Source organism: Panthera onca, chromosome E1, assembly GCF_046562875.1.
Source record: "Panthera onca isolate mPanOnc1 chromosome E1, mPanOnc1 haplotype 2, whole genome shotgun sequence".
Lineage (NCBI taxonomy): Eukaryota > Metazoa > Chordata > Mammalia > Carnivora > Felidae > Panthera > Panthera onca.
This window is the reverse complement of record NC_138352.1, coordinates 44,134,007-44,154,740: the sequence shown is the minus strand read 5'-3', so window position 1 is coordinate 44,154,740 and position 20,734 is coordinate 44,134,007. Positions and strand designations below refer to the sequence as shown.

The following is a 20,734-nucleotide window of genomic DNA, read 5'->3' as shown; positions in this document are numbered from 1 at the left end:
CTACGAATAGTTTCATACTGTAACCCATTGCATTAGTCACCGTGTTTAATAAGTTGGTGACTAGAAAATGAGTATAGTTTTGCATTTGGTAGTTTAAATCTGATCTTTCTTGGTCATCATGTATTGTCACTTAAGAATTTCCAAGTGCAAGGGTTTGCCTGGGTGGCTCAGTCGGTTAAATGTCTGACTCTTAATTTCAGCTCAGGTCATGATCTCACAGTTTGAGTTCGAGCCCCAGGTCAGGCTCAGTGCTGCTGGTGTGGAGCCTGCTTGGGATTTTCTCTCTGTCTCATCTCTCTCTCTCTCTGTCTCTGTCTCTGTCTCTCTGCCATTCCCTCCCATGGGTGGTCTCTCTCAAAATAAATAAATAGACATAAATTTTTTTTCCAAGTGCAGGGCACCTAAATAGCTCAGTTGGTTGAGCATTTGACTCTTACTTTTGGCTTGGGTCATGATCTCACCATCAGGCTCTGTGATGCATTTGGAGCCTGCCTAAGATTCTCTCTCTTTCTGGGGCGCCTGGGTGGCTCAGTCAGTTGGACATCCGACTTCGGCCCAGGTCATGATCTCACGGTTTGTGAGTTCGTGCCCCTCATCGGGTTCTGTGCTGACAGCTCGGAGCCTGGAGCCTGCTTTGGATTCTGCATCTTCCCTCCCTTTGCCCCTCCCCTGCTCATGCTCAGTCTCTCTCTATCTCTCAATAATGAATGAATAAACGTTAAAAAAAATTAAAGAAAACAAAAAAAGATTCTTTCAGGGTGCCTCGGTGGCTCAGTTGGTTGAGTGTCTGACTTTGGTTCAGGTCATGATCTCACAGTTCTTGGGTTCCAGCCCCGCATCAGGCTCTATGCTGACAGCTCAGAGCTCAGGGTTTGCAGAGCCTGGAGCCTGCATTACTTACTTCTATTAAGTAAAAAACTTTATCATTTTACCAAAGCCTACTGAAAGCAATATATAGAATTAGAAGCAATCTCTATGAACATATAGTTATATTCTTCCCATTTAACAGAGGAGAAAATTGAGCCCCACAAACAATCAGTAATTGGCTTGCCTGAGGTCATATAGTTTAGGTAGTGCCACACCCTGAACTGGAAATGAAATCACAAGTCTTTTCTCTGTTCTTCTAAGGTTGTTTCCAGGCATCTTTTTATGGTTTGGTATTATTTTCCAGTTTGCATGAAAATAGTTTCTTCTATGTATTAAAGGGATCTATATGTGTGTACACATTTTTCCCTTTTTAGCTGATTTATTCTTTTTTTAATTTTTTTAACGTTTTTATTCATTTTTGAGAGATAGAGACAGAGCGCAAGCAGGGGAGGGGCAGAGAGAGACACACAGCATCCGAGGCAGGCTCCAGGCTCTGAGCTGTCAGCGCAGAGCCCTATGTGGGGCTCAAACTCATGAACCACACGATCGTGACCTGAGCCCAAGTTGGGCGCTAAACCAACTGAGCCACCAAAGCACCCCTTAGCTGATTTATTCTTATAAATTCTAGGAAAACAAAAACACTGTGCTTGCCAAGATTTGCAGTGGAATGGAATAAAGAAAGAAAGAAAATTAGTTCTGTTCTTCAGAACAGTTTTTCTGAGTTCATGCTGCATTACTATCAGATATCAAGGTGTCTTCTTTCTGACAAGTGGAAAAGACAGAGTATCTTTGTAACACGTGTCTCTACTGAGTAAATGTTGTTGGTAATAAGTAGGAAGAAGCTGCATTAATTTCTTTGTTCCTGTTAAAAAATCTCCCCAAACTATTTGTAATTTTAATATTGTTATATGAATTATCTGTTAATTTATTGAGCCATTTCTCTATTTTATTCTGGGTAAATAGCCAGTGTAGAATAGTTCATTTTTTTTCTTATTGAGAACCGTTTCGTTTCCACTGATTTCACAAAACCTGTTTAGTCTCTCCCCATTTTTGGAGATTATACGGCCAAATACTTAATAATCACTGTTTTTTTGCCCAGTGCTTTTTGTTGGCGTTTCTCTCTCTCTTTGGTACAGACATAAACTCCAGATTAGAAAATCTTTACTAAACCTCAGAAACAAACTTAATGAATTAAGTGATAATGTGTTTGTTGTTGTATTAGTTAATAATCTGCTTTCACAGACTTGCAAGTATTTTGAGGGGTAAACTTTTAGAGTTTATTGCTTCAAGAAACTCTATTTAGGAAAGCAACTGTGTTTAGGGTTTGCTGAACTGATACTGTGTATTATGTAAACCCTTCAGTAAAGCTCATTTAAAAATATTATCCTCCTTGAAGGTTTTGGAAATTTGAACAGGAGACACTTTTCTGTGTCAGATAAAAGACTAAGGCATTTAAAGCTTAAGGCATTTTTAAATTAAGCAAGGGTGACCCATTGAGTAATCCTGTCCCAGCTAGTCTAACTGAAATTGCTAAACAGTTTGTTGGCATTCAGAGATACATAATCTTTTCAGTATTTCATTATGATGTTTTCTCTTGTTCTTGAAGTTCTTTAATAATAACCTTGGTCTTGGGGCGCCTGGGTGGCTCAGTTGGTTAAGTGCCGGACTTTGGCTCAGGTCATGATCTCATGATTCGCGGTTTGATTCCTGCATCGGGCTCTGTGCTGGCCGCTCAGAGCCTGGAGCCTGCTTCAGATTCTGTGTCTCCCTCTCCCTCTCCCTCTGCCCCCTCCCCGGCTTGCACTGTGTCTCTCTCACTCTCTCTCTTAAAAATAAATAAAACATTTTTAAAAATTAAAAAAATAATAACCTTGGTCTTTATAATTTTTTTTTTGGAAGCACTAGGTAGTGTTAAGAGCCAGGGCAATGAAGCTAGATTGCATTCTTTCAAATTCCAGCTTTTACTACTATGCAACCCTTGGGCTAGTTACTTAACCTCTTCCTCCTAGGCTATGAAGTCGGTACCTGTTAGGGTTAACTGAATAGATTTAAGTAAAGTGTTGGGAATGGCATATAGTTAATCATGATTGTTATTGTTATCATCAGGTAGCCTACTGAGCCAGTTGCTAAGAGAAAACTCTTTCCCAACCCTCTTTGAACACATGTCTTTTTGTTGCTGCTTACTTGTCATTGTTTGCTCAGTATTAATGAAGGTTCAGTAAATAAATATATATGTATTTCATTTTGTGAATATTGTACAGCATGTGTGAGATTCTTAACCGAATGAGGTATTCTAATAGGCTATTCTCTCAGTTTTTTTGTGTGTTATTGTTATTAGTTTACATTATCTGTGCAAACCATAACAGAATTTGAGAATTGCTATTTGGGAATTTAACGTGCATTGTTATCTTCTAGCACTTACTTTCTTTGCATGGGAAGATTATTCTGCAATGACATCTATTGCTGTATCTGTTCATTCATCCAATCAGGGAACAAAAATCTAAAAATCTTGTGTTAGTTCCTTTACCAGGTTTTGGAGAAAACAGTGGGAAGCAAGGACAAATGTATTTTAGTTGGGACCCTGATAGAGAAAGGATTAAACACAGAAATGAAAGAATAAACAGTGTAGTAAATATTAGGAAGGAAACAAAGGTATGAGAGTTAATGTGGATGTGTGCCCATTTGAGATTCTAGCACAGTATACGTGGAATACAGCAACATGAAATGAGGTAGGGAACATACTCATGGTCCAGATTATATAGAGCTTTGTAGGCCATGGAAATGAATTTGGATTTGATTTTGAGCGTAATAGGAAGTCCTACAATTTCAAGTAGGGGAGTAGTATGATTTATAAGGACTCCACTCTCGTTCACATGTGAAGGATGAATTGAAGGGGACAAGAATAAAAATGGAAAGAGAAGTTAGGAGTCCATGGCAGTAGTCTAAATGAGAGATGAAAATGGCCTGGACCACAGTGGTGGCAAAAAAGTGGAGAGCCGTGGGTGGATACTAAATATATTTGGAATAGGACTGGGTCCTGGATTAGATGTGAAGAGTAAGGAAATGAGAAGAGTCAAGGATGACTGTGCTTCTGGATTTAGTAAGTAGGTGGAGGGTTGTGCCAAGTACTGGGAGAGGGAAGGTTTGGGAAGGACCAGGTTTGTGACAAGAAGGGGGATGGGAAGGACATGTTAAATTTGAGATGCTTAGCAATCATCCAAATGTGGTATTAGGGACACAGATCTAGAGATCAGGACCAGAAATGCAAATTCAGGTTAGTATTTTAGGGGCGCCTGGGTGGCTACCTTGGTTAAATGTCTGACTTCAGCTCAGGTCATGATCTCGCGCTTCCTGAGTTCGAGCCCCGCATCGGGGTCTGTGCTGACAGCTTAGAGCCTGGAGACTGCTTCAGATCTATGTCACCCTCTCTCTCTGCCTGCACTCCACTCACACTCTGTCTCTCTCTCTAAAAAATAAACATTAAAAAAATTAAGACAAATTCAGGCTAGTATTTTAAACTATAGGACCAAATAAATCACTTGGGGTGACAGGGAAGAGGAGAGGGCCCTGGTCAGGTAAAAGAGAGCTGGCAAAGGAGGCCAAGGAGTGTTTGAAGAAAAAACAAATACACAAAAGTAATAAAAGTGGGTATATCTAGCAGGGAGAGTACTAGGTAGATGAGGGACAGAGGGGAACTAGATTGTTCACTTTTTTCCTATACACACACACACACACACATATACCTACATATTTATATTTTTACATATGCCTACATATTTATATATATATGTGTATGTGTGTAGGTATATATATATATATACACACATACATATATACATATATATGTATATATATGTGTGTGTGTGTGTGTATACACACACACATATATTTATATAAAGCATGTGAAAGTTTTTAGTTCTTCAGAATTCTTTTTTTTTTTTTTTTAATTTTTTTTTCAACGTTTTTTATTTATTTTTGGGACAGAGAGAGACAGAGCATGAACGGGGGAGGGGCAGAGAGAGAGGGAGACACAGAATCGGAAACAGGCTCCAGGCTCCGAGCCATCAGCCCAGAGCCTGACGCGGGGCTCGAACTCACGGACCGCGAGATCGTGACCTGGCTGAAGTCGGACGCTTAACCGACTGCGCCACCCAGGCGCCCCGTGAATTCTTTTAAGAAAGGATCAGCTCTGTGAGTTCTTACTCTGTGGTCTAAATGAAACCAGACTAAAGTCCAGTAAAGTTTATTATTATTTTTTAATGTTTATTTATTTACTTATTTTTTCAAATAAGTCTCAATTTTAATAAGATCTTCTACATACACATTTGCTACTAAAACTGGAACTACCACATAAAAAATTTTTTGTTACAATCCAAGTTTTTAAAAACAGAAAATCTAGCCTATGCACCCTGCCCTAATTATAATTATGCTCTAGCCAAACCACCCAGTATTCTCTATATATTCCTTCTGCACAAGTTACTTGGCTTCCAATTTGATGTTAGGTTTTCTTTTTTTTTTTTTTTTTTAATGTTTTTATTTTTTAGAGAGTGTGAGTGGGGGAAGGACACACACACACACACACACACACACACACACACACACACACAGAATCTGAAGCAGGCTCCAGGCTCCCAGCTGCCAGCACAGAGCCCTATTCTACAGAGCTCTATTGGATGCTTAACCCAACTGAGCCATGCAGGAGCCCCATGTTAGGTTAACCTATCTTCATGACTTCAGGCTTCTCAAACATACAGGCAACACTCAAAACCTACTAGTGCTTCCATGGGTCATATCAAAAAGTGGAACTAAAGTATATTGAAGTCGTTCAAACGCAAGCTACAGGATTCCTCACAAATTACTGTTATCAAGGTAGAAAAGACAAAACAGAGTTTATATCATAGATTATCAAAATATGATACAGTTTGTCTTAACAGAGCAGCTTTCCCAAGCTGCTGCATACTGATCCTAAAATTACTAGCAAAAAAAAAAACAGTATCGTAAGGTTTATGTTTACATCAACTCCATGTCATAATTATTCTCCATGCTGGTATCCTCAGAAGGATCTCTATGATACAGGCGATAGTGACATATACATCTAAATCTTTCCACTCTTGATTCATCCGTGGAATGCTGGTTGAAGTAGTGATGGTTTTTAATAAACCACATCAGCCTTTCTGTTCTTTCTTTCCGAGCAGTTAACAAAGTCCTTATTCCACCCCTCTTCCTGTTGCTGAGTATTCGGTCCACAAGCCCCTGTGGTTTCTTCTCGCTGTCCTGCTTTTGGGGTGGATATTCCGGTAGAGGGGAAGGGAGTTTGATACTAGGGTCGAGAGTCAATTTACTAAGGTTGTTTATTAATACCTCAGAGATAGTTTGAGAGGCAGCCGAGCTTTCCTGGGAATTCTCTTCACTGGCCATCTGAGAAGGTTCTGGGCTGCAAGATGGGTAAAGCTTTGTTGGCGAATCCATTGAAAGCCTAGTTGCTAGATCTTTGGATTCCAGTAGAAAGTGATTCTCAAGACTCAACTTGCTGCAAAGTAGCCTGGAAAGAACGATACAGCCAAGAAAAAGCAAGAAGAACCAAAACTCCAACAAACCGTGGCAAAGAAAGAACAAATGTTTATTTATTTTTGAGAGTGAGCAAGAGACAGAGCACTAGAGGAGGAGGGGCAGACAGAGAAGGAGACCTAGAATCCAGGGCAGGCCCCAGGCTCTGAGCTGTCAGTGCAAGAGCCTCGTGCGGGGCTTAAACTCAAACTGCAAGATCATGACCTGAACTGAGATTGGACACTTAACCAACTGAGCCACCCAGGCGCCCCTAAAGTCCAATGAAGTTGAACTTGTTGATCTGACTAGCCACTTCCTTATTGTTGAGTCTGATTCCTTCCAGAAACCTTCAAGTCTCCATATTGCAAAAAGCATTTAATCAAGAGAATATACAAGGTTCTCCTGCCTCTTATAAGTTTTTAAGATCCACTTACAGGAGATATTAGTACTGCTTCTATGGAGCAGAAGAATTTTCTTTAATTTCTTATTAAATAATCATAAGGATATCTCTAGGATCTCTATATCTGCAAAAATCTAATTTAGAAATTCAGATATTTGAGTTTATCAGTACCTTAGTAACTGTTAAGTGTACCTCAAAGTATGCCTAGCTGAATAGTATGTACTCAGTAAATATTTGTTAAATGAGTAAATTTCATTGTATAATTTTATGCCAATTTATTTGTTTGTTCTTTTGACAATGGACAGTTGAGTTGTTATGACTTTTTCTATTAAGACCAGTGTAGCTAAAAATATTATTGTACCTATCAGCTCTTCACGTGCAGGAGGTTCTTTTCTTTTGGCTATATGTCTAGGCATAGAGTTGCTAGCAAGGATATGCCAGTATTCACCTTTTTACAAGGTGTTTTCCAAGTTCTGCTATTGTCATCTGCTTATTTTTTGCTGAAAGAATCCATGCAGAGAATGGTGTGGTGGATTATAAAATTTAGTGTTGACTTGCAAAATGGTCACAAATTCTTCTCATCCTTTGTAGTGTGATTTTACTGTTACTGTACTCCTTGACGCTGTACTTTGCCACATGACTTGCTTTGACCAAAGGAACATTAGCAAGTGTGATACAAGCAGAGACTTGAAAAACTTGCACATTGGGCATATCTTCTCTTACAGCTCTTTAGAACTCCGAGCCCACCATGTGGGAAAAAAAAAAAAAAGCCAGACTAACCTTCTGGGGCATAGGAGACCTAACACGAGGCATCCCAACTGAGACCTGCATAGCTCAAGAGCCAGGCTAGTCCAGACCAGAATTGTCTAGCCTAACTCACAGAATCATGAGAAATATTGAATGATTTTTTTGAAGTCACTAAATTTTTGAATTATATTACTACATAGTAAAACAGACTGTATAAAAATGGTATCTTATGATCTTGATTCATATTTTTTGATTGTCAGTGAGATCAAATAGATATCTTCATTATTGGCCATGAAATACCTGTTTATGTCTTTTGCCTATTTTAGTTTTATAGAGTTATCTTTTTCTTCATATTTTAAATTCTTTATATAACTCTTCCGTTTCTTGGTTGTTTTCTCTTTTTCCATACATATACAAAACACCTTCATTTTTTGTTACTATAACATGTGTGTATGTATGTATATATATACAGAGAGAGAGAGAGTCTGAACACAAGAATTTTGTCAGATACATGTATATTGCAACTATTTTCTCTCATTCTGTGGTTTACCTTTTTGGTTTTCTTTTATTTACTTATTTATTTATTTGTTTGTTTATTTACCTTTTTGGTTTTCTTAACAAGTTTTTAAACTTGATAAAGTACAGTTTATCAATTTTCTTTTATGGTTCTTGTTTTTTAAGCCTAAGAAATAGTTGTCTACTCCAAGATTGCAAAGATTTTCTCCTTGTTTTTTCCTAGAAGGTTTATAGTATTAGTTCTTACATTTAGATCTATGATCCATTTCAAATCAGTTATTGCATTTGAAAAATAAAGGTTGATGTTCACTTTTTCATAAGAATATTCAGTTATTTTAGTACCATTTGTTGAAGAGATGTTCCTTTGACCATTGATTTGCCTTGTACCTTTGTTGAAAATTAATTGACCCAATATATGTGGGTCTAATTCTGTATTCTCTATTCTGTTTCACTGATCTATGTTTGTCCTTTTGCCAAAACCACACTGTCATTACTGTAACTTTATAATAAATCTTGAAATCAGTTAGTGCAAGTCTTACAACTCTGCTCTTGATCCAAATTGTTTTAGCTATTCTAAGTTTTTTGCATTTCCATGTAAATTTGAATCCACTTGTCACTTTTGAGTTTTTAAAAAACCTGCTTGAGTTTTGATTTAGATTGCATTAAACCTATACATCAGTTTGAGGGAAATTGTCATAATAACTATATTGAGTCTTTCAAATGATCAACATGGTATATTTCCCTGTGTATTTAGGCCCTCTGTAATTTCTTTTCTTACTGTTTTAGAATAGGTCTTGCATGTATGTTATTAAACTTACCTCTTTTTTTTTTTTTTTTGAAAGTGTCCAAAATGGTTTTATTTTTTTCCCCTCTATTTTTTTAAAAATATAGTTTATTGTCAAATCGGCTAACATATAGTACGTAAAATGTGCTCTTGGTTTTTGGGGTAGATTCCTGTGGTTCATTGCTTACATACAACACCCAGTGCTCATCCCAACATAAACTTACCTCTTAAATATTTTACGTTTCAGATGCTATTGTAAATGAAATTTTTTAAAAAAGGTTTTTTTAGTGTTTATTTTTGAGAGAGACAGAGTGTGAGTCGGGGGAGGGGCAGAGAGAGAGAGGGAGACACAGAATCTGAGGCAGGCTCCAGGCTCTGAGCTGTCAGCACAAAGCAGGGCTTTGATGAATTTGATGCAGGGCTCAAACTCACAGCCTGAGAGATCATGACCCAAGCCGAAGTCAGACGCTTAACCAACTGAGCCACCCAGGTGCTCTGTAAAATTTTTAAATTTAAATTTCTAATTTTTTATTCCAGGTATATAATAGAGAGTTGGTTTTTACACCTGTGACCTTACCAAATTCATTTTTCAGTTCCAGTAGTTCTGAGCATTTTTCAGTTTTCTCTTATTTTGACCCATGAGTTATTTAAAACTGTGCATTAGCTTCTGAGTGTGTATAAATTTTATATTTTTGTTACTAAAGTTTGGCACAATTTCTGAATTATCAGAGAATGTGGTCCCTGATGCCCATTCTTTGGAATATGTTGAGACTGGTCTCTTGACTTAATCAAGATAAGTGGGTTTAAAAATTCATATTCTTTGACATTAGATGCTGAATCTTATATATATCCATTCCTACCCTTTATTATTGTTTTTAACATTTCTTTCTCCGTAATTCTACTGACTGCTGCCTTTTTTTCAATGTTTATTTTTGAGAGAGAGTGCACAAGTTGGGGAGGGGCAGAGCAAGAGAGGGAGACAGAATGCAAAGCAGACTCCAGGCTCCGAGCTGTCAGTGAAGAACCTGACCTCACGAACTGTGAAATCATGACCTGAACCAAAGTTGGATGCTTAACTGACTGAGCCACCCAGGTGCCCCCCAACATTTTATTTCTTAATTGTATTGTTCAAATCTTTTATCTTCACTAAATATTTTTCTTTGCTTGAAATATCAGTAACAGTTCTTTTTAAATCTACAAATATAGTGTTGGATTTATCCATTTCTCCATGTATTTTTATGTTATAAATTTTTTTAAGTTTATTTATTACTGAGCGAGAAAGGGAGAGAGAGAATTTCAGGCAGACTCTATACCGTTAGCGTGGAACCTGATACAGGGCTTGTCCAGTGCTTAACCAACTGAGCCACTCATGTGCCCCTATTATAAATTTTGCTGCTATATTGTATTAGTGCTTTCAAATTTAGAATTATTATATTTTCCTGGTGAATTGAAACTTTTATTATTATGTTCTGTGTCCCTAATAATGACTTTTGTCTTTTGTCTTATTTTCAGCCTTTCTGTGTCCTTATAAAAAAGCATGGATTTTTAAAAAATACAGTTTGCAATCTTTTTAAAGCGATTTGATAGTTTTTTAAACAATTGAGAACCCTTTAAAAAAAAATATTTGTTTTTGAGAGAGAGTGCACACACACGTGCACACACAGGGGAGGGGTGGAGAGAGAATACCAAGCAGGCTCCACACTGTCAGCGCAGAGCCCCACACAGGGCTTGAACTCATAAACCATGAGATCATGACCTGAGCTGAAATGAAGAGTCAGCCACTTAACCAACTGAGCCACCCAGGTACCCCTAAAATGATAAGTTTAATCTGTTTATGTTTATTTTGATTATTGACATATTTGGACTATTCGGACTTCTTTCTATCAAGCACTATTTTGAAGCTCCCAAACTTTAGAACACATTAGATCTCATCTTTCTCTTCCATATTTATATACCATTATCCAACTTTCTTTTTAAAATTATTGTCACAGACACTTTTATTATTTTATACAATACTTGGTTAAACACCCTTATTTATTGCCTACCATTAATGTCTTTATTTTATTGGGCACACAAGTCTAGACTAGCTATTTTATCTCAAAAACTCTGATATTATTCCATTATTTCATGGCTTTCATTGTTGCTGTTGAGAGTTCTGCTTCCATTCTAACCGTTCTTCCATTTCTTAACAATTTGTCCTTTTTGACTTTTTTCAGGATCAAGACTTACATTAGTGTTCTGCAATTTGATTGCAGTGTTTCTGGTTAAGACTTATTTTTATTTGTTCTACTTGGGATATATTGTACTTCCTAGATTGATGGGCTCAGTTTTGGAAATTTTAGGTCTTTATTTTTTGAATTTACATTTCTCCTAATTTTTATATTCTTCTGAGTTTGCAATTAAACAAATGATAGACCTTCTCATTCTGTCTTCTGTGTCTCTTATTTGCTTATATTTTCCATCTTTGCTGCGTCCTTAATAAATTCCCTGGATAGCTCATCCAATTAATCTGTGTTTGACCCGTGCATTTTATCCATTGGCTTTTAATTTCAGCACTTATTACTTTTAGAATTTCCATTTACTTTTCTTTCCTTCAAATCTATTTAGTTGGGGTAGTTTGTATTGTGTGCTCGTTTTTGTAATTGCATCCTTTGTTCAGTAAACATTTTATACATAACTATTCTATAATATATTTACCCTGCACCTGAATCTCTAGTACCTGTTGTTCTTGTTCTGAAGGGGTAGAGGATTGGTAGAGCAGTTGGAGGTGTCTGTATTGATAATGGCTTGTTTTCTGGTACTTCTGTGAGTTTATTGATTGATCTTACTCTGTTGGAGTCCAGCAAACCTAATTTACAAAGAGGGTTTACTTCTGCCTCTGCTTAAAGCTAGAAAGGCACCTCTGATTTGGGACTACATCAGTAGTGCTTGGGGTTGTAGCAGAAGAAATATTCTCTATCCTCTTTGAGTCTCTTGCTGGGCCTAGGGATTAAACTGATATAAAATACATTTGTAGGGGCGTCTGGATGGCTCAGTCGGTCATGATCTCACGGTTCGTGGGACTTCAGCTCAGGTCATGATCTCACGGTTCATGGGTTTGAGCCCCACATTGGGCCCTCTGCTGTCAGCACAGAGCCCGCTTCCAATTCTCTGTCTCCCTCTCTGTTTGCCCCTCCCCTGTTCATTCTCTCTCTCTCAAAAATAAATAAATATTAAAAAAAAAAAGACAGTAGGAGAAAATCATACAAACTTTACTAATTTTTTAACATGTAAATGGGAACCTTCACAAGAGAATGAAGACCCAAAGAAGTGACCAGAGCAGGAAACTTTTATACCTTTTAGATCAAGAAACAATAAATTTGTGAAGAATTGACAAGACAAAGAAGTTTATTCTAGTAAATGGTGAAGAAATAACTAGAAAGATAAGGGTTAATTTAATACAGTTTGTTTGTACGGATTTGTCAGCCCCAGGTTTCCCGTCTCTATGTTAAGAATGTCTTCCTCCTGGTACGGCCGGGGGTGGGGGTGGGGGGGGGCTTTTACCTGGGAGTTTTATTTCCCGCTGTCAGGAAGAAAAAAGAAAGTCAAAGTGTCCTTCTTGTACCTGCCATTTCTTAAAAGTACCTTTAATTCAAAGGAATCAATATGCCTAAGTGGCATATTTTGGGGTGACATTCTGTTTTTCTTCATGGGTTTCTGCCCAAAGAGGAAGTCACAAGTATAGCTTCTCATCTCCAAAGTTCAGTCTTTCTACAGGGATGTTGCTGTAGGAAGCTTCTCAGGGTAGCCTGAGCCCTCTCAATTGCCAGTTGCTCTTCTCAGTTTCTTTCCTACTGCTCAGGTTTTCTTCTGTTCCCACTCTGCTTCACAAGTACCCTAGCTCTTAGACCATTCAGTCTCTGTAGGTCTGTTGTATAGTTTACTTATTTTTTGAAGGGATGGAAGGGACCTTGGAGACTGCCTCTTCCCTTTGTGAAACCAGTGATGTCTCAAAGAATTTGTCCAATTTAGCGTGTAGTTTCTATAGAGAAGAAGGAACCCTCAAAATTCCTAGTGCATGTACCTGACTTCATATAGTAAATGTTACTGAAAAGTTTATATTTTTGCACATATATTATTTTGTTATTTTATGAAACCCTATCTTGAAGGCATGTGGGTGCTAAGAATTCATCGATACATATAATGACACCATAATTTACCTACTCAGTAGGTTCAAATTTTCCTAAGATAGAAGTGAAGGTCCCTAGATGATTATTATCAGGAAGCTATTTAATATTTAAGAGAAAATGAAACACAAAATAGCCTTTAAAGTGGGCAAAGAATGACAATTCAATGTAGAAAATGCTGTAGGAAATTCTGTCTCTTTAATGTTGAATGACCAAAAAATACCAACAGTTATTTCCATTTACCCATCTTAATAGGTGTAGTGGGGACATTACTACTATTTTGATGCATGGATAACATATAACAAGTTCTAGTATTTTTCCAAACAATGGGTAATAAAAAAAATTCTGTTTCATAGGTCATAAAGTTTGAAATTATCTGGATCAGATCCTTCATTTTGATTCAAATAATTTGAAATGTGTATTTTTGTCATTTGCAAGTATTCTGTGATGTAACTTTCTCTCGTTGAATTTTTTTTAATGTTTATTATTGAGAGAGAGAGAGAGAGAGAGAGAGAATAGGGAGAGGGGCAGAGAGAGGGAGACACAGAATCTAAAGCAGGCTCCAGGCTCTGAGCTGTCAGCACAGAGCCCGATGTGGGGCTTGAATCCACGAGCTGTGAGATCATGACCTGAGCCAAAGTCGGACGCTCAACTGACTGAGCCACCCAGGCACCCCTAACTTATTTTCATATTAATGACTTATATAGGCTAGTTTATAAACCCCAAGTATTTAGGGGCAATAAAGTAAGGAGTCTGTTTAGCAATCTGAATTTAAAATTTTGTCAGAAATACACAAACAGTAAGAAACCCACAAAGGAATTACTAAAAGAAGCAAAGGTGAAATCTGATTTTGATGACAGGCCTTTATTTGTCTGTTTGTGAGAATCAACAGAGATGAGTGTTCTCTTAATTCTGCTAATGGGGAATGTTTTGTAAATACCATAACATGCTAAACCTTTGGGACTACTTTATTATCATTTTTTTTCTATGACTCCAGAATTTCTTGATAAGAAATGAAAGCACTCTGGGGCACCTGGGTGGCTCAGTCGGTTAAGCGGCCGACTTCGGCTCAGGTCATGATCTCGTGGCCCGTGAGTTCGAGCCCCGCGTCGGGCTCTGTGCTGACAGCTCAGAGCCTGGAGCCTGTTTTCAGATTCTGTGTCTCCCTCTTTCTCTGACCCTCCCCTGTTCATGCTCTCTTTCTGTCTCAAAAATGAATAAATGTTAAAAATAAAAAAAATTAAAAAAAAAAAAGAATTGAAAGCACTCTCACAAAGACTGTGTAGTAGAAGAAATGTTGAATTTGGAGTTGGAAACATGAGGTTGAACTCTCACTTTGCCATTTATATGCTGCTGAATTGCTATTTAGAGCCTTTGAGCCCAGAGTTTCTCATTTGTAGAAGGCAGGAATAAAAATAACTGTTCCCTACACAGGTTTGTTAGCATCAAATTAACTAATCTATATGTAAACGATAAATCATTATACAGAGTAGGTATTGTTGCATAAATCCAAACTCTGGCCTTGGGTCGGGTAGAATTCTTAGACTATTAGAATAGAAAGAAAATTATGGCAGTAATTTATGTGTCTGATAATTGGTTGAGGAAAGAGAATCAGAGATTGAGAGTAACATTCCCAAGGTCTTACAGTTAGCTGAATCTCCCAGCTCTGGAATGTTACTCGTTTTGCTGGTTTAATTTTTTTTAAGTTTATTTACTTTGGGAGAGAGAGAGAGAGCACACACAAGCAGGGCAGGAGCAGAGAAAGAATCCCAAGCGGGCTCCACACTGTCAGCACAGAGCCAGATGCAGGGCTTCACCCACAAACTGCGAGATCATGACTTGAGCTGAAACCAAGAGTTGAACTCTTAACCAACTGAGCCATCCAGGTGCCCCTACTGTTTTAATTCTTGATCTTACTCCCCCATCTTTTTGGTGAAAATGTTTTGCTGAAATTGCACTGATTAAGAAAAACTGAATGAATATTTAGTAGATTGAGAGAAAATGAGAAATGGGATTTTTCAAGCTGTGATTTTATAAGTTATATATTTTCTGCATTGAAATAAAGTCATGTTTTTACACAAAGAAACATAAAATTATTTTTTTACATATTGGAAGTGAGAGATAAACAATCCCCCCAAACCTATCAAACTCTGAAGAAGGGGGTCCGTAAAATGTCCTCCAGGTTGTATCTTTTTAAAATATGGATTCTTGGGGGTGCCTGGGTGGCTCAGTCAGTTAAGCCTCTGACTTCGGCTCAGATCATGATCTCACCATTTGTGAGTTCAAGCCCCATATCAGGCTCTGTGCTGACAGCTCAGAGCCTGGAGCCTGCTTCAGATTCTGTCTCCCTCTCTCTCTGCCGCTCCCACACTCGCACTCTGTGTTTCTCTCTCTCAGAAATAAATAAACATTAAAAATTTTTTTTTTAATATTTAAAATTTTATTTAATTAAAAATTAGATCTGCAGGTTCTGTGTTGACAGTGTGGAGCCTGCTTGGGATTCTCTCTCACTCCCTCTCTCTCTGCCCCTCCTGTGCTCTCAAGATAAATAGATCTGGAGCAGTGACCTTTTCAACAATTAGAAGACTGTGACAAGTTTAATGTATTTTACACTTCACTAAGTTAGGTTGATGGACCTTTTAGGCCATAAATATATACTCTCATAAACTGCTAACCCATTATTGGGAGATATATTGAAGTTTTGAATGCATTTAAATTGTATCCTAACTTGGGGCTTTATTTATGTTTGTTTGTTTTATTTTTTTCCCCTTTTTTAAATTTAAATTTTAGTTAGCATACAGTGCCATATTGATTTCGGGAACAGAATTCAGTGGCTCATCACTTACACACAACACCCAGGGCTAACCAAATAAGTGATCCCCTTAGTACCCATCACCCATCTAGCCCACCTCCCACATAACCTCCCTCTGTCAACCCCATAGTTTGTTCTCTATCAAGAGTCTCTTGTGATTTGTTTCCTTCTTTTCTCCACCCCCCCCCTTTCATATGTTCATCTGTTCTGTTTCTTAAATTCCATGTATGAGTGAAATCATATGGTATTTGTCTTCTCTGATTGACTTATTTTGCTTAGCATATTTTGAGTTTTTAATTTGTCTAATTCTTCAAAACTTTAGAAAGTTCCAAAGGATTCAAGGATTTTTTTTTCATACATTCTTATTCAAATAATGAATTTTCAGAGAACACACTTTTACACTGCCACAGCCATGTGATGATCTCTGGCTCTTATAGTCAGATGATCCAGTAGTCACTGATATTGTTCGTTGTGTTTGGATTAGCTTTGGCTTTTTACCCTTGCACAAGTGGAAAACTGTATCAAAGCCTCACTGATCAAGATATATTTATTACCCTTTACTTAGATTATTTATTAAGTTTCCAATAATAAATTGCAATTGCTTTATCTTCACAGTTGTAGAGAAATCTATAGCTATTTTGAAGTAGTCTGTGAATGAATGTACTAAATAGTCCAATTAAGTACCTACATGCTTCTCAAAGCAAGAAAGATTACTGAAATATATTCAGGTTGAAATACAATATTTAATTGGCTGTCTTTGCATGCCTTGTATGAAGAACGGTGTACATTATTGAGAAAGCCGACTTAATATTTTTGTGAGAAAGTAGAATCATTTGAATAAATGGTTTTCTTACAAGGAAGTGTGTTCATTTTATCTTGGAATACAGTGGCCAAGAAAATTAGAGTCAATGGCTTCATCACTCTTATTTTCTTTTCCTTTTCATCTTGTTAAATTCTACACACTAACTCATATTACTCTGGGAGTTGCTATTTTCATGTCATCCTTAAGTGTTTTTTGTTTTGCTTTAGGGAACTCAGAGTAACTTAGTTTCACATTGTTTTTGCATTACAAGTGCAGCTAATGTTTAAAATGAATGGAGTATTATAGTCTTAGCAGTAGATGTACAACCTACAAAGAACCTTTGTGAGCTGATTTTAGCAGCATTTTCTCAGCACTTCTGACAGAAACAGAAGACCCCACATATTTTAATATCAACCTTTGATTTATTTTTTTATTTTAAAATTTTTATTTATTTTTGAGAGGGTGGGGAGGAGCAGAGAAAGAGGGAGACACAGAATCCAAAGCAGGCTTCAGGCTCTGAGCTGTCAGCACAGAGCCCAACATAGGGCTCAAATCCATGAGTCGTGAGATCATGATCTGAGCTGAAATGGGATGCTTAACTGACTGAACCACCCAGGCACCCCTCAACCTTTTATTTTAAATGCTTCAGCATTTTCAGATTGAAAATCTGCTAGTTACAACATTTTAAGGCATTTCTTTTATCTAGAAGATACAAGAAGATACATTTCTTGTATCTTTACAATGAAAATTATTATTTGATGTTTGAGTTATGCTTCTTTCCTATTTCTGTCTTCTCATCCTAGCCATAGACCTTTAGAGTTTAACAGTCTCATTCTTGGGATGCCTGGGTGGCTCAGTTAAGTGTACACTTTTTAAAAAATATTTGTTTTTGAGAGAGAGAGAATGCGTGTGTGCGCGAGTGGGGGAGGAGCAGAGAGGGAGAGAGAGAATCCCAAGCAGGCTCTACACTGTCAGTGCAGAGCCTGACACAGGGCTTGAACTCACAAACTGTGAGATCATGACTCGAGCCGAAATCAAGAGTCAGATGCTTAATTGACTGAGCCACCCAGGCACCCCGAGCCTTCAACTCTTAAGTCACATTTATGGACCAGCTCTTAGAATATCTTATTTCCTTCCATAGATTGAGCTTGTCTCTTTCAAAATTCTTAGAAGAATTTAGTTTTGGGACTTGGGGGTGTCTTACCATAGGTCAGTGTACTCCCTGGTATTATTGAGACCACCTTGTATCTGGATCCTACCTCTAGGTTTGTCACTGACTTATGATTGAGGAAGATGGGGACAAAAATATTTCAAGGGAATTTTAAAAGACAGTAGTGTAAAATATTTTCAAAAATGGTTAAAATGCAAAAATTTTGATACTTTTATAAGCTTAGTTGTTTAGAACACAGGTAGTTTTTTGCATGTTTTGCTTTATAGTTCTTTGGGGAATGGCAAATGGTTTTTAAAAGTTGTTTTTAAAACTATGAACTTATTTTGTTTGTAAGAAGTATACTGATGAAAAGAAAATAACTTAGTTCCTTTGGTTATTTCTTACAAAACAAAATTCCAGACTATTTTGTTTTCTAGAGAATTTTTTGAGTAGGAAATGTCAGTAAGCTGTTTTCTTTTGTAGCGTATTGTGTAAGAACACATTATTTGCTCAAATGAAAATTCCTGTTGCAATATCTTTAAAAACATCTTCAAATAATTGCATAATACCATTATTATAAGTAAGTACTCCAATGAACTCAAATTGTTTTGGATAAACTTTTATCTCTTAAAGATGATTACTACAGGAAAGAGTAAAGCTGGGGAAATGAGTTCAATTATCACATTGTTTGGCTGGAGGGCAAGTTTTAGAATCTTTTCTTCACAGTGCACATGCCCTTTTGTGACTTGTTAATCTTTTTGTCGCAAATTAATTACATGTTATTTATTGTGATGTAGGTAAATGGCTGTTCATCTATGAAATTAATTGCCTACAGATTTTGGCTGAATATGAACATATGTGGTTTTAAGTATTTATAGTATGGCTTCTAGTTAAATGATTAGAAGATAGAAGATCCAAAACTCCTTTATTATATGGTCCATTTCAAACATCCTCAGTTAATTTTATTAATAAAGCCCAGAAAGCATGATTTGTGGAATAGAGTTACATTTTGTGAACCTATTATGATGCTCTGGTCTTAGAGAATTCCACAGAATAACTTCATTCATTTTTCTGTGTCCTTTTAATTGCTTGGCTATATTTATATTGTCTTTTGAAAACACCTTCATATAAGTATGACTTAAGTTCGCAGAATCAAACTTCCAGCTTTTATGAACTCTTCTGAATGTACTGTCCTCTGAACTCCCATATTTTGTCCTGTACTTTCTTCCTCCTTATCATTGTAGCTAGTATATATTGAGTTCATATAAAAGGTAAGACAATATATTATTATTTTATACACATTACCTTGTTTAATTCTCACAGTAAACCTTTGATACGTGTCATGTTACCTCTATTTTACAGGTTAAAGAAACTGATGTTTAGAGAGATTTAGAAATTTGTCCAATTCATGGAGTAGATACTTGTGAAGTTTGAGTTTCAATCCAGTTCTGTTAGACTCTAAAACCTGTTTTCTTCCCACTAGGTTGGATACTATATATCTGTTTCATTTTAAGTGAAGTCCTGTGCTCATCTGGCTTCCCTACCAGAAGGAAGGACCCTCGGAGTGCCTGGATGGCTCAGTCAGTTGAGCTTCCCACATGGTTTCAGCTTGGGTCATGATCTCATGCTGGCAGTGTGGAGCCTGCTTGGGATTCTCTCTCCTCCTCTCTCTCTGCCACTCCCCTGCAAAATAACTATATAAAAAAAATTTTTTAAGTTAAAAAAAAAAAAGAAAGAAGGACCCTCTGGAGGACAAAGACCTTGTTTTATTCATATTTATGTCTCCAGAGCCTGGTACAGATCCCAGAATTTTTTAAATGAGCACTTAATGAAAGATACTGACATCACTGAATGGTAGCAGTGAAGCATGTAGTTTCTTTTCTTTTTTTTTTTTTAAATGTTTATTTATTTTTGAGAGAGAGAGAGAGAGAGAGAGAGGTAGAGCATGAGCAGGAGAGGGGCAGAGAGAGAGGGAGACACAGAATCCGAAGCAGGCTCCGGGCCCTTAGCTATCAGCACAGAGCCTGACATGGGACTTGAACCCACAGACCGTGAGATCATGACCTGAGCTGAAGTTGGACACTCAACCGACTGAGCCACCCAGGCGCCCCTGTAGTTTCTAAAGTATAGTCAGTTTACTGGTTCATGTACCTCCTATCCTTTTGATGTGGTTATACACAGGTGTGCATGCCCAAATACACATACACACACTATTTCATCCTTAGTGATCCTGTGACAGTGAGAATTTTTGTTCTCATTTTGTAGATCATAAAATCAAGATTGAGGGTCGCCTGGCTGGCTCAGTTGGTAGAGCATGTGTCTCTTGATCTTGATGTTATGAGTTCAAGGCCCATGTTGGGTGTAGAGATGACTTTGAAATAAAATCTAAAAATAAACACATTAAACAAGAAAATCGATATCTAGAAAAAATGAGACTTGCTTAAGATCATACCACTAGTTAGTGGCAAATCTGTGATGCAAATCCAGATCTTCAAACTTTATTTTTTTATTTTATTTTTATTTTTATTTTTTAATGTTTATTAATTTTTGAGGGAGAAAGGGAGACAGAATCCGAAACAGGCTCCAGGCTCTGAGCTGTCAGCACAGAGCCCGATGCAGTGCTCAAACTCACAAACCACGAGATTATGTCCTGAGCCAAAGTTGGACACTTAACTGACTGAGTCGCCCAGGTGCCCCAAGATTTTCAAACTTTAAATCTTATAATCATCTACTCCAGGCTATCCATCTGTGCTAATTGAATCCTATACTTCATTTCTTAATATGTTTATTTGCTTGTTGAGAAATGATGGCAAGAAAACAAAGATATCCACAAATGGTTGTGTCTAAGACACCTTCTTTTGAAGTGATGAGTGTATGCTCTTTGCTCAGTCTGTCTGTCTATCTGTTGAGAGAGAGAGAGCAGGGAAGGGGCAGAGAGAGGAG

The 20,734-nt window shown here is 37.3% G+C and overlaps 3 protein-coding genes across 5 annotated transcripts in view; 1 reads left to right on the top strand and 2 right to left on the bottom strand.

The window, feature by feature from the left end:
• The window catches only part of VMP1 (vacuole membrane protein 1), a 128,388-nt gene that overhangs the window by 1,696 nt on the left and 105,958 nt on the right, over nucleotides 1-20,734 (top strand). The window lies entirely within an intron of this gene.
• Nucleotides 1-20,734, bottom strand: part of PTRH2 (peptidyl-tRNA hydrolase 2) — a 56,816-nt gene that overhangs the window by 8,258 nt on the left and 27,824 nt on the right. The gene's annotated exons all lie outside the window — the stretch shown is intronic.
• On the bottom strand, nucleotides 5,660-6,510 carry LOC132688564 (developmental pluripotency-associated protein 3-like). The gene has a single exon (XM_060647771.3). The coding sequence runs from the start codon at nucleotides 6,334-6,336 to the stop codon at nucleotides 5,878-5,880; it is 459 nt and encodes a 152-aa protein (XP_060503754.1). The 5' UTR covers nucleotides 6,337-6,510; the 3' UTR covers nucleotides 5,660-5,877.